Genomic DNA, 14,360 nt, shown 5'->3' with positions numbered 1-14,360 from the left:
CAAGCATAGCAAGCTCTGAAAATACACGAGGAATGATGCCAAATCAACCTATCAATGCAAGCAAGGCATGCAATTATATCCAAAACTCAAGGTAAGCCAAGGGGCTTAAACCATAACTATATGAAGCAAGTCCCAAAGGGCCATGGGGACTCAAAACCACCCCAAGGCAGATCAAAACAAGGTCAAAGGCACACCTAGATGACATCTAAATGGCCTAAGTCTAAAGGCATGCAAAAGGGTTCAAACATGGAGCATAAGGTACCAACCTCTTGAAGCATTAAAGGAGCATCAAATGCAAGCATACAAGCATACCACAAGGACTGAAATGATGTTATAAGTGGTGCCAAACCACTGAAACAAGCCAAGTAATGCATGCTCAACACTCACACACCCAAGGCTAACAAGCCAAAATGCAAGGTGGCTATGCAAAGCATGTCATGGATGGCCAAAACAACTCCAAAAAGACCTTAAGCATACTAAGACATGCATAAAAGCTTCACAAAGCTAGGCCAAAAACATGCTAGAAACAAGGCTCAAAGCACAAAGCATGTTAAGGCAATTCATGGCATTACAAGACAAGTATGCAAAGCAAGCATGGTGTGTCTAAACCAACTTAAAACAGTGCTATATCATGGCAAAATAAGCACAAATACTAGCTAAGACATGGCCAACATGAACTCAACAATGGTGCTCACATATGAGGCTAAAATGACAACATTAAAGGCAATAAGGAGAGGGGATGACCCTCTCCTTCTTAGGACCTTAAAGCACCATCCCCACCACTGAAATCCAGAAATTCTGGATTTCAGTGGTGAGGAGGCCAAGACAAGGTGGTCTCGGAGCTCACCAAAATAGCACAAAATGAGGGCCAAACAAGGCCTAAGAGGGGTCAAACAACCCCAAACACCGAAACAACCTTAAACAACTATTTTAAGCACTTAAAATCAGAACTTTTATATATTATAAGTTAAGCTTAAAAACAGATACAATGATAGTTAAAAGCCTATGCAAAAATGGAGAATAAAGGGGTAAAGTTCTTACCCTTGAAGACCTTCATCACAAGGACCACTCCAGCCCCTTCTCCAAGCTTAGATCAACTCAAGAACTCTGAAAATCACTCCTTAGTACCTCAGTAGCTAAAGGAAAGTGTAACTCTAGGTGTTTGTGTGCAAAACTATGAACAAAACACCTTAATACACACACAAAGAGCAAAAGAGAGGGAGATATAGAGATAGATAGATACACAAGACCTAACCCTAATTCAGACCTCTGGAACTCTTTTTTTGGAACCCTTGAGGAGGGAGGAGGAGACCTCTCTTTATAGAGGATCACTCTTGCAAAGCTTACAAAACAAGCTAAGTAAGAGTGAAATCCCTCCATACACGTGTATGAAGGGGGTGTAAAGTGGGCGCCAGCTAGCTGGCACAAAATATCTGCCAAAAGCAGATGCACAGTGGTCGGCCAGCCAAAAATAACAAATTGACCAAATAAATGATCGACTGACCAAACAGAGTGCCGACCGACCAAACATTTGGCCGATGGTAACAAAACAATGGCCGGTAGCCTCAAGCCATGGCCGGTGAGATGTGGGGATGGCCAACAAGCCATTCCCTACTCCTTAAAAGCAAAACACAAGTGTTTGGTGTAAAACCAAACACAAAACAGGCAAGTCGAGAGGTCTTGAGGCAAGGCGCGTGGCCGAGACCTCCGAGAACTCAAAACGAACACGAACATGGATGATCACTGAGTGTTCAAACGGCGACGTCCAAGTCTTGAGGACGGTAAAAAATAGGGTGTCTACACCCCCAAATGAAGGATACCTCCTTTTCCAATTTGCAAGCATGAGTCTAAATTTCATTAAACCTAGAGTCTAGGTTGATCTTCTTCTAGGACTTAATCCAAGAGGCAAACCAAGAAGCCCCAACGACAAAGAAATCCATGCTATAATGGAAGTTTATGAGTCACACTATTTAGTAAATCAACAAATTGTAGATGAGTTACACACACTTGGTCCCTTCCAATCACAACTCTATGAGTAGACCCATTTGAGTCCAAATCCTCTAGAGTGATCTTAAAGTGATTTTTTTATATGGTTGAGATTTAAGTCTATAATAGTTGAGAGTACAATAGTACTAAGTTGATGGTTCAATAGTATTATGACATTAAAAAAAATTTCAACCATATAAAAAATCACTCTAAGATCTTTCTACAGAAAATCACTTTAAAAGATCCGAACTCGACCCGTTTCTCTAGCCCTCATAACAATTATGTTCACTCTTCAGCCACCAACTTGAACAGAAAAGGAGATAACGGATGATGCCAGAACTCTAGTCAGATACCAATAAATATACTCTCCATTAGTAATTAATTACATTCAATAAAGAATATATTGGCAAAGCACACATCAATATCAAAGGTAGGCATGGGTCAATCAGCAATTAGTCTAATTGTCAAAATGCTAATACTGATAACATGTTATACATTAAAAAAACAAATTAAAACGCATGAACAACTTAATAGTGGCATAGTGGAAGCCAGAAAACACAGAAAATGCTTTAGCACTGCAAGCACTAACACTCTTGAGTGTGTGTTGATTCATGAACTCTCATGTTCTGCTTATATTTTATGTAATCTGATAACTTTTAAGCCACTAATAATCTCTTATCTAGTACATTGGTTATATTTATATATAAAAAAAAAAAAAAAATCACTTGTAGTTAACTTTAGGCAATAAAACCATGGACACATAACCAATCAGTGAACAAATATAAAATGGTTTGAACTCCTTTTATGCTCTCTATTCAGTGATTGATTCTGTCTGCCTAGCATTATGGTTTTTAAATAAATGTGCTGCATGTAGCTGCCGAAAGCAACAACACGAAAGTTAATTAAATAAATTATGAATGTGAAATGCATTTTATAAGTAAAAGAATAATTTTTTTAAATTTTTTTTGTTAATTAGCCGCCCACAACAATATTTTTCTATAAATTAGCACATCTTCATTAAGCATCTTGCCCATATCCAATTTCAAGAAAACTCCTACTTAGTTAGTTGGTTGTTTCTTGTAGTGTAAGTAAGGTGTTGTAGAGATAACCAAAACTTGAAGATGCCAAGCAGCTTTTTGAAATTGAATGGTTATTGTTTGGTAATAGGTTTGTTGATGTCATCATGGACATGCATGGTTGTGAAGTCTCAACTAAGTGCTGATTTCTATTCAGCAACATGTCCTAACCTTCTCGCAGTGGTGCGTAAACAGGTTCAAAATGCTGTCAAAACTGAAATGCGAATGGCAGCATCATTGCTTCGGCTTCATTTCCACGATTGCTTTGTAAATGTGAGTTATATTATACATCACAACATTGCCATTAATTTATTTATTTATTTTATATATAACAACAGTTTCTACTCTACTCACGTATTTAAATTATGAGAAATGCTGCATTAATTGATCATATGTTTATATTATATTTATCTGAGAACTGTTATTTATATATATATATATATATATTTTACCATTTTATATTACCATTGTACATGGTAGTATATAACAAAAAATTTGGCAGTAGATTGTTTTATTTATTTACTATATGTGGTGTCACACCAAACTATTGAACCCATTATACTAATATTTGTATATGTATTACCTCTCATATGATAAATAAAATTAATATAATACAAAAATGTTATAATTCTAGCATTAATTGTTAAATAATTCATGACAAACTTTACTTTTAGAAACTAAAAAGATACAAACTTTTTTGGTTCATCCACCCCTACTGTATTAACCAATTATTGAATGTATAACTAATAAAAAAATGACACTTATCATACAATATCATTATAAATTAAATTATGAAAGCTTTTTTAAAATGATCATTGTTAAAAAGAAGCTGATATTTGTTACAAGAAGCTTCATGGTTGAAGTTGAAGATTTTCTTCTATTAACAGTAAGGTTGAGTTACTGCCAAATTCAAATTTAAATTATGCGAACTTGAGGAGGATATGAGACCCACCACGAGTCTTATTTTAATAATTTAAATAGTTTATGAAAAAAATTATGGTGTTTGCCTTGTCTCAATGTATATTATTCATAAAAAAAATTATATTGATCCGATAATCATAACGTTTTTAAGTTATGCGTTTGTCTATGAAAAATAGACGTCAAGTATGTTTTTAAAAATACACCTTCTATTTTTATTTATTTATAGAAATACGATAAAATGAAAATATTATAATTATTGGATCGATTTAACTTTTTTACTAATGACATATACGGAGAATCTAACAAAATAAATATTTTATATTATCAAAATATAACTTGTTGTGGGTCCTACGACCCCCTCAATGAGCCCAACCAAGTAAAATAAAATTTGTGTGATGTAATCAATGCAAAATAATGTAATTTCATGTAATATTTATTTCCAAATCAAAACATCAATCAATGCAGTTTAAATTTTAAAAATATCAAAATCATATTATTTTTAATTATTTTTTTTAGGTTTAAAAATTGTATTTATGAATTGTTTTCTAGCTATTGAACCCATTAAGGAGCAAACCTTTTTCTTGTACTGAGGGTTGTTTTGAGAATTAGTTATTTTAATTAATTTTTTAATTTTTTTACAGAAAGACGTATAGCAAAGTAAAGAGAATAGTGGATAGTGATTTTTAAAATTTTTAACTATTTTAAGTTGTTTCTAAACTTGTCCTGAGTTAAATTTATACTTTTTAACTATTTCTTGTTGGTTTCTCACCATCTCTTGTGGTTGAGCTCGCAGATGATTGAGTTTTTTTCTCAGTGCCAATCTAATTGGGATTAGGTTTGTTAGCTTTGATGCGCTTCTGCTCTTCCACCCCTTTATTGATGTTCATGTCATATGTTTTGTATGTTTTCTTTATCAATAAAGTTCTTTTTTGTTGATAAAAATATATATATATATATATATATTCTTTTTAAATTTATTTTTGTGTAATGTTGTGGTTGTTGTTGTTAGGGTTGTGATGCATCTCTTTTGTTGGATGGAAGCGATAGTGAGAAATTTGCATTACCAAACCTGAACTCAGCCAGAGGATTCGAAGTAGTGGATGCAATCAAAAGTGCAGTGGAGAGTGCGTGCAGTGGAATTGTATCCTGTGCGGATATACTAGCTATTGCTGCCCGAGATGCTGTTGTCTTAGTAAGTCAATACTTTCTGCCCAAAAATAATAATAATAAATTCAAAATGTTTTTAGACAAAAAATTCTCTTGTACTTAATTTCTTTGAATAAATATTTTGATATATTATTTTTGTTTATAAACTTTTTATTTATTTTTTATTTTTATTTTCATTTTTATGGGCGAAACGTGGTTGACCTCCCACCCTTTTCCTTATACACACTTAAGTGTCACCTTTATATCACTAGACTACAACTCTACAATGATATGCATGTCTTACTTATTTGTTGTATGTGAATTCATCAAGGTAAAGAACAATTTTTTTGTAGCGTACAAAGAAGCTTGTTCAAGACAGAATGAATTAAACTAGCCAACTGTTAGTTTTTCCGAGTGTTATCACTAGGGTCGGCTCGGATATTTTTGAGACCTAAAGCGAACTCTTGATATGAGGCCTCTCTAATGATTTTTTTACTTAAATTTGATGAAAAAAAAAATTAAACGTTGAAGATGTTCTAAGGGGATGCCTGATGCATCAAGCCATTTTCGAACATGCTAATTTGGCTGTTTTGGATTTTTTTTTGGGCAAAAAACGTAACTTGCTTGACAAAAAAAAAAAAAGTTCTTTTGGCAGAAAGGCTTGGGGGAAAACATTTTTATATACCTGACATATAAATTTAATCAAAAGTTGTTGTTGTTAATTTTTTTCTTTTTTCTTTTTTCTTTTGTGTATATGTGTGTGGGGCAGCTAATACTTGACAAAAGTTAAAAAGATATTATATATACTGATAATTTATATAAGTCTCTCTATTTTTGGTCTCTCTCTCTAAAAAACCTCCATCCCAGGCCTCTTTTTTGGGCTGGCCGGCTGCCGCCTTTGGCTATGGTGGTCGGCTGGCCTAGCTTGTTCTTCTTCCGGCATCTGCTTGTTAGTTTTTTTCCTTCAATAAACTTGATTCTCCCATTTTTTCCCATCTAGGCGTGTTAGTGTTGTTGCGGTAGTCTTTGTTTTTGGTGTTTCAGGGCCCGGTTCAACTGTTTTATCAGGGGTCGTCCATGATTTTCATTCGTGCGCTCTTTTGCGAGTAGGAACTTGAGGGATGAACTCTGGTTCAGATTTGGTGGAGAAGTATCGATGCTTTGTTTGGGTGAAAACATGGGTGTCGTAGTTGATCCAGATCTGTCTGGTTTTCATTGGAGTGCTCCTCTTCGAGTCAGAGTTTGAGGGGTGAACTTTTTCCTAATGTTTGGAGGTGTCCCGGCGGTTGGTCGGTGTGTGGATCTGCAGTGGGTGTGAGTAAGAAGAGGTGTGGGTAAGAAGAAGACCTGGTGGGAGTTGATTTGTGGGTGAGTTTTGGTGTTGCAGCAGAATCGAGTTTACTCCCGGTGTTGGCTATGGAGTCTTCTCAGCCGGTTCAGCAGCATAGGTGTGGTTGGTGAGGTGTTGCGGTAGCTTTGGTTGTGGGCTTTGGGAGTTGGGAGTTGCAGCAGCTTAGGGGTGGCGTGGGCAGCAGCATAGGCGTGGGTGGTGAGGGCTTTGGGAGTTGTTGCTGCAGAGGCGTGGGTCTTGGCAGAGTGGGTTGGTGATTAGACTTTAGTTTGGGTGGTTCGGGCAGCTTGAGTGTTGGTTTAGTTAATTTAGTTTGTTTTGGTGGGTTGATTATGTGGGGTTTCTTGTATTTTTATTTTTATTTTTTTTATTATTATTTTTTTAGTTTAGTCCTTCTTAACTTTTTTCTGTTTAAAAAATCGAGAGGCTGAGGAGTTGGTTGTATGGATGCGAGTAGCAGTAGTAGGGGTATTTTTATACTTTTTGAACCTCTCTCGATGCATGTCATCTTCCTGTACTTTTAATTTCATGCTGCTAAATGAAATTTTTCTTTGCTGATCAAAAAAAAAAATACTGATAATTTATTTATTTTTAAAAATTCACTTAAAAGAAAAGTCAATAAAACATGATAACAAAATAATTTGACAAAGTATTGTGGAAATAAAATTTACACAACCTGAAATATAAAAAACATGAAAGGCAAATTATACCGATAGTCTATACATTTTATCTCATATTATTTTGGTTTATATATTTTTAATTAGTTTAATTTTGACTTTTAATTTTAAATTTTGTGTCAATTTGGTTGAATTAATAACGCCGTTAGTATTTTTGATTAAAAATTATCACTAAATTAGTTGAAGTTAACTTACTGAGTTGAACAAATTTACAATTTTGCTTGAAAAACATGACATATATCACTTATGTGTATATTTTTCATTAAAAAATGCTAACAATTGTAAACAATTAGATTAAATTGAGATAGAGTCAAAATAGAGCCAATTGAAATTATAAGAATCAAAATGATACAATGACCAAAATATAGGGACTACCAGCCTAATTTGTCGAAAAATAAAAGAGAAAAATGAAAAGCAAGAAATTATTATTTGCATATATTTTGCAGAGTGGAGGACAAACGTGGAAAGTCCTATTGGGGAGGAGAGACGGACTAGTTGCAAACAAAGACGGAGCTACAAATGGACTTCCTTCTCCCTTCGACTCAGTTGGTAATATCACTGCTAAGTTTGTTGCTGTAGGCCTAAACCAAACTGATGCGGTGATTCTATCAGGTAGCTTCACACTTGGTCGTTTGTTTGTTTGTTGGACATGATTTTAGTCTCCCTTCATACACACGACATCTAAAACACAAGACTAAAATAGTTAATAAAGATAAGAAAATATTAAAATAGTTAATAAGATAAAATGTCACATTTAAATTATAATTATTTCATTTTTTTTTTTTTGCAATCATCAAATCAATTATATAAAAAAGAATTAAAAATTAAAAATCATTTCAAAGATAATTTTTTTAGCTAAACTAAAATAGCCAAATAATAAAAAAATCAGACTAAAAAAATTCATACCTAACGAGGACTAAGAGGATATCTGTATGGCTACGAAAATTCCATATACAATTGTGTACATAAAATATTACACTGGAGACACACACGATACATGTGCATAACACTAATAGTGAAAATATGGGATAGTTTGCATTATGGAGTATTCTGGACCTTTTTTTTTTTTTTTTTTTTTTTCAAAATATTAGTTGAAACAATTAGAGATAGAAATGGTTCAAACAAATTTGAAAAATAATTTTATTTGAGCAATTTTGGTGGTGGAAACTATGCATGACATAGTTTCATTTTATTCACACCAATTTAGTTGTTGGGTTTATCTATACTTATGTTATAATGAGAATAACTCATTTGGTGTGAATTTTAAAGCAACTTTTTTTTTTGTTAATTTAAAAAATATCATAAGATCATCATCATCATCATCATCATCATCATCTAAATACTCATATCTACACTAATGCAAGGGGTAAATAGGGAAATTCAAAGTTAACCTTGGTAACATGTTTTAGATTTAAGCCTTTGCATCATATGTAACTCTGTTTGTAGCCAAATAAAGTTTTAAATATGATAGATTGCACGAATTGCTGTTATAATATAGGAGGAGGATCTCCTCTAGTCTAAATTTGGACGGGAAGGCGCTATTTAGGCCCGTAAGGCCTATCACGGGTCTCATTTTTTTTTTTTTTTTTTGATCAGCAAAGAAAAATTTCATTAAACAGCATGAAATTAAAAGTACAGGAAGATGACATACATTGAGAGAGATTCAGAAGTATAAAAATACCCCTACTACTGCTACTCACATCCATACAACCCCTAAGCCTCTCGAATTTTTTTTTTTTTAAACCAAAAGAGCTAAGAAGAACTTAACTAGAGAATTTAAAATACAAGAATCCCCACATACTCAACCCACCAAAAACACCCAAAACTAACTAAATGAACTAACCCATCCCCACTAAATGAACTAACCCATCACCCATCACGGGGTCTCATATTTGATGATACAAACTATTTATTTTGTCAAAAACTTTATGTATTTCATCCACACAAAAAATCAAGTTGATTCGATAATTATAACATTGCATTTTTAACCAAAAAAAAAAAAAAAAATTATGATAATTTACCCTTTTACCTCATAAAAAGTATGGAAGAACTCATTTAAATCATAAATATATAAAATTTTGAAGATAATTTGGGAATAAAAAAAAGTGTAACCCAACTTAATTTTTTGGTTCACCTCGACCATAATGTTCCCTTAGTGAATGGTAGGTGAATTGTTAGCTAATTATACTGAGGCTATAAGTGGGTTAATGTGCAGGTAGCCATACAATTGGTTTAGCAAGATGTGCTACCTTCAGCAGTAGATTGTTCAACTTCTCAGGGACAGGCGCACCAGACAGTACAATGGACACGACCATGGTGTCTGATCTACAAGGCCGATGTCCAACCACTGGAGATGGAAACAACACGGCCCCTCTTGATAGAAATTCTATTGATTTATTCGATAACCATTACTTCCAAAACTTGCTTAATGGAAAAGGTCTTCTTCAATCGGATCAAATCCTATATTCTAGTGATGAGGCAGCAACAACTACCAAAAGTTTGGTTGAACTCTACAGCAATAATCTCTCTCTATTCTTAGGCGACTTTGCTAAGTCTATGATTAAGATGGGAAACATAAATCCTTTAACTGGGTCAAGTGGACAGATAAGGAAGGACTGTAGGGCCGTTAATTCATAGATTGCACTAAATTGAAATGGGATTTTATAAAATAAAAAATAAAAAAGGCTTCCTAGTATTAAAGTTGTATGATTATCAAAACCATGTATCAAGTCTGTTTTCTTTAAAGCTTTCTAGATAATGTCAATGGCTGCGTTGTGCAAGAATAATTACAAAATATGATGATTTGGTGTAGAGGCTTCGGCTAAAGTCGTGTTTACCAATAGTTATGCAAACGTATCCTAGTTTTAAAAAGGCCATTTATGTAACTCAAATCTTCTCCACCGTGATATGAATAGAGAGTCTTATTTTACCGCTAAGCCACCCAAAAAGGATAGTCTCTCTCTCCTTGATACATTTTTTTTTTTTTGAGAACCCGACATATTAAAAGATCATTTAATAGTTTTGGATATGTGGTAGTAGTAGGGGAACACATGACTATTTTTTTTTTTTTATCAGTGAGAATCGCTCTTTATATATATATAGCAGCAAAAAAGGCAATTTATTGATGAATAATGAATAAAACTAGACATCAATAAGGGAGATGGATGCACTAGCATCATAGCAAAATAATATGTTTCCAACTAGGTTGGCACCATAGAACAAGCCCAATTATCTGCAACATCGCATCAAGTTGGTGAGTAACCAACCAAAAACAGAACTAAAACCACATCATACGACAAAAAATTACATACAAAAAAACTCCCCTGCCATCAGAAGAAGCAGCAGCAACAACTATACTCAAATACTCAAATAAACCAATTCCTGCAGCCACCAACAGCACTAACATCTGCAGCATCCCTTATCATGACACTTCAGAAAAACACAAGACAACTCAAGAAGATTAGAACATAGATTCACACTCAACCAGGACAGCCTCCAATTCAATCCAGCAACTTGTTGATATCAGCACCTAATTGAATCATAACAGCCACCACAGATGTCCAGTCACTTAACGCATAACCTGATCTGTTGTAGATTCGATACAAACTGATTAATTGAGTAGTCTCTTCCCACCAAATTTGACTTCATCCACATGGCTACTCTTACCTTAATGAGATCACATAGTTCTTCCAGATTAGGCTGGACCTTATTAAAAATAACTTCATTTCTATGCTTCCACATAGACCAAAACAGTGCTACTGGTATTGTTTTCCATATCTGCAATTCCCCTTTTTAAAACTTCCATCCACTCCACCACTGAAGCAAACATTCCATTGTTCTTGGAACAACCCATTGCACTTCTCACCATTTGATGATACTAGACCAGGTTTTCCAAACAAAAGGGCAATGTAGCATTATATGGCTTAACGATTCCTCCCCTGTTCTACAAAGAACATAACTTGGCTCCATATTTCTTTATTAAAAAAATTAGAAAAGAAATTAAAATAGGTGGCAGTGGAAGCTCTTCACACCAAGTGGCATGATGCATAATGTAGGATTAATTAAATTAATTCTAATAAACTAGGGAATATATATAGAGATATACATATATGAGATCAACTCTCATTGCCTCAACTGATACAAGGCAAGGGGAAAAAAAATAGAAAAGAAAATAAGAAGAAGAAAAAGGAGAAGGAAAGAGGCTAAAATCTATTACCATTTCTTTACCTCATTTCCCCTTTTGAGGTAGAAAACCTTTAAAATCCTTTCATTCTTTTCTTTAATTTCAGAATATATTCAAGTATTAATGAAGTTAAAAATCTTGATATAGTACTTTTTTTTTTATCAGCAAAAAAGAATTTTATTGATGACGAAAGCATACAAATACATATGAGATGAACATCAATAAAAGAGTGGAAGAACAGAAATGCATCATAGCTAACTAACCTAATCCCAACTAGGTTGGCATCGAGTAGAGAGCTTAATCCCAACTAGGTTGACACCGGATTCCAAAACCTTGCCGCGGCATGGAGGAACCGAAAATGCAGTGGGATGCAACTCAAAGTGAATAGTGCATTTATGCCGAAGCCCCGAAAATTCACCTTTTCCGAGCCATCCAAGTTGGCAATCCAATTTGTGAGATTTTGGACAAGAAATGCTTCCATTTGATGCAAAAGTTGGGCTGAAATGGAAAAAACTACGAAGCTGAGGCTTTTGTAGAAGATAAGGTGTTGAGTGGAAGACAGGTGTCAGCATTCTGGAGGTGCTTGCCATTTTTGGCCGATCGGCCAAAAAGAGTGCTGACCGACCATCTTTTTTGGCCGATCGGCTAGTAATGATGGCCGATGGCCATTTCTTGTGGCCGATGGCCTCTTATTTTGGCAGATGGCCTCTCCCTTTGTTCTCTAAACTGTATATGTGTTGAAGGTGTTGAGAACTTGTGACTGCTTCCACTTCCAATGCCTTTCGGTGATGATTTTGCGAAGTCGCGCATGTGTTACTACAATTTGTTTATCGAGTTGCTGTACTTTGCTTATCGAGTTGTATTTTGCATTCTTTAAGTCTTTGTTTTGCTTATCGAGTTGTATTTACATTTGGTTAGATTGTCAAGTTCTTTGTTTTGCTTATCGAGTTGTTTTGTCGTTAGTTCGTTCACTATCTGATTAATGCAATTCGAGCGTTTAGTTTTCAAAACAAAGTTCAATCTCATTTACATTGTTATGTAATGTGATGCGATGCGATGCGACGCATAGAATGTACAAATGCAACACTTTTTCAACAAAAACAGCTGTTTCTTTTCATCATATTATCTTTTGCAAAAGTACATAGTTTTAAAGAAAATAAAACCTGCCTGACGCAATACAATGTGCTTAAACTACCAGTAAAAAGAAAAATAAAGCAAAAAAGAAGAAAAGTAGCAAAGTGTCTGGATCAATGTCGGTCGCCTCAACTGCGGGAGTCCATCCTGGTCCTCTTCCTGGACAAAGGTCCAAGATCATTGCCACCAGCTCCGCTGTCTGAGTCATCTCCGGCCTTATCCTGAGACGACTCCGCCTTTGCATCGGACTCGTCATCATCAAGGGAAGGCTCCCGTGAACTACACTCAGCACGAGCTCGCTAGTGTTTGCCTCGGTTGTGGATCGTCATCCCCCGCCTGGCTCCTCCAGTTGCTCTGGCAGGCGCTGAAGGTCCTGCTGGAACACCCCCTGCAGCCGGTATCTGGAATGGGGCCTGAAAAGGACAATTGGCAAACGCATCAGTTGTGCTGTGCAAAGTCGAGTGTCAACACCGAATACAGTGTATGAGTACAGTGTATGAATGCCGTGGGCAATCCTGTGAGTAGTGTATGAATGCTATGAGTACAGTGTATTAGTGCTGTGAGCAGTATGGGAGTTACAGTGTATCAGTGCCGTGAGTGGTATGTTAGTGTAGTGTATCAAATACCGTGTTGACAATGCGATGTATCAGATCTGTATGGAACATATTATGCAGAGTCTTGAGACCGAGATTGAAAGAACTCACCGGGACGCCGTAGATGGTCAACAGGTCTATGCTCCTCTGAAGCATCCCCATCACTGAGGCCGTCAGCTCCAGAGACTGACTAGTGTACTCAATGGAAGCCTGCAAAAGTGTTGAAATCATTAGTATTCTGCAGGATATCAAATGAAATAAAATGACTGTACAGAATGAAAAGTATGGCACATATCGGGGCCGAACCGCGAACTCTGACAAGCTCATGATCAGTCGGAGGAGGAGCGATGGGTATCTGATAAGTCTCCCCACCCTATCCTCGGCATGTCATGGTAGTGGGCAGGGCTGGCCACTCTACTCCCTGTCCCCTCCGGGACCCACTCCTGCCATGGGCCTGAGTCACCCTCGGTGCTCCGGCTCCTCTCACAGGCGTTGCAGGCCTCTCCCTCTCACCTCGGCGAGCACCGGTCAGAGGCCGCATGAGATAAGCCTAGATGAACTCAGTGTAGTCCCCCTCGTCTCTGAAGAGGTCAAAATCCCAGCCTATCGTGAAATCCATCATCTCCTCCAGGGTGCACCTCTCGGTAGCCCTCGTATGGGTAGGAGGTGGCCTCGGGACTATTTGCTTGGGCAAGCCCAAAGTTTGCCGCGAGAAGCGCTCTCCAAAATACCATGTCCGACAGACCGGACCCTCCAGCAGAATCCTGAACTGGGTAGTCTCCCGAGCACCCGCATACTGCTCTCTCACTGCCTTTGGCCACACGACCTAGGGCTGCCAGGTGATCTACAAATGACAGGATATACAGTTTGTTATCTGTTATTGAAAGTGCAATGTAAAGCGAAGCTTAAATAAACTGTAATGTTTGAAATACCTCTGCGGCGGTAATGGTGCCGAAGTATCGGCGGAAGAACGGGAAAGACTCCCGCGACCTCTGCTCACACCTCACATCATATCTATGAGAGTATGGAACTGTGGGGGGCATCTCTACATCTGGCACTAGAGCAAGCCTCAGAAAGTAGGCATACACCCACAACTACAGAGTGAAACAGGGTAAGAATAAGTATACTTATCAGTAAGGCAGTATGCAGATAAAGCAGAAATCAGAATCATGTGCAGTGTGTTCAGTGTATTATGCAGCATGTGAAGTGTATTGTTCAGTGTGTGCAGTGTACAGCCAGTGTAAGGTAGATTGTGTGTATGCAGTGTGTGTGGTGTACAAATAATGTAAAGCA

The 14,360-nt window shown here is 36.4% G+C and overlaps 1 protein-coding gene across 1 annotated transcript; it reads left to right on the top strand.

Moving 5' to 3' along the window:
• The first annotated feature begins 2,819 nt into the window (after positions 1–2,819).
• Positions 2,820–10,093, top strand: LOC145807969 (peroxidase 59-like). Its single transcript, XM_082907115.1, has 4 exons — positions 2,820–3,335; positions 4,993–5,175; positions 7,604–7,769; positions 9,373–10,093. Exons 1-4 carry the CDS (start codon positions 3,108–3,110, stop codon positions 9,792–9,794), a joined length of 999 nt encoding a protein of 332 aa, XP_082763241.1. The 5' UTR covers positions 2,820–3,107; the 3' UTR covers positions 9,795–10,093.
• The last annotated feature ends 4,267 nt before the right edge of the window (positions 10,094–14,360 follow it).

Source organism: Camellia sinensis, chromosome 14, assembly GCF_055761805.1.
Source record: "Camellia sinensis isolate YWXY chromosome 14, ASM5576180v1, whole genome shotgun sequence".
Taxonomy (NCBI): domain Eukaryota; kingdom Viridiplantae; phylum Streptophyta; class Magnoliopsida; order Ericales; family Theaceae; genus Camellia; species Camellia sinensis.
The sequence above is the reverse complement of the archived record's forward strand: the minus strand, read 5'-3'. Positions and strand labels throughout refer to the sequence as shown.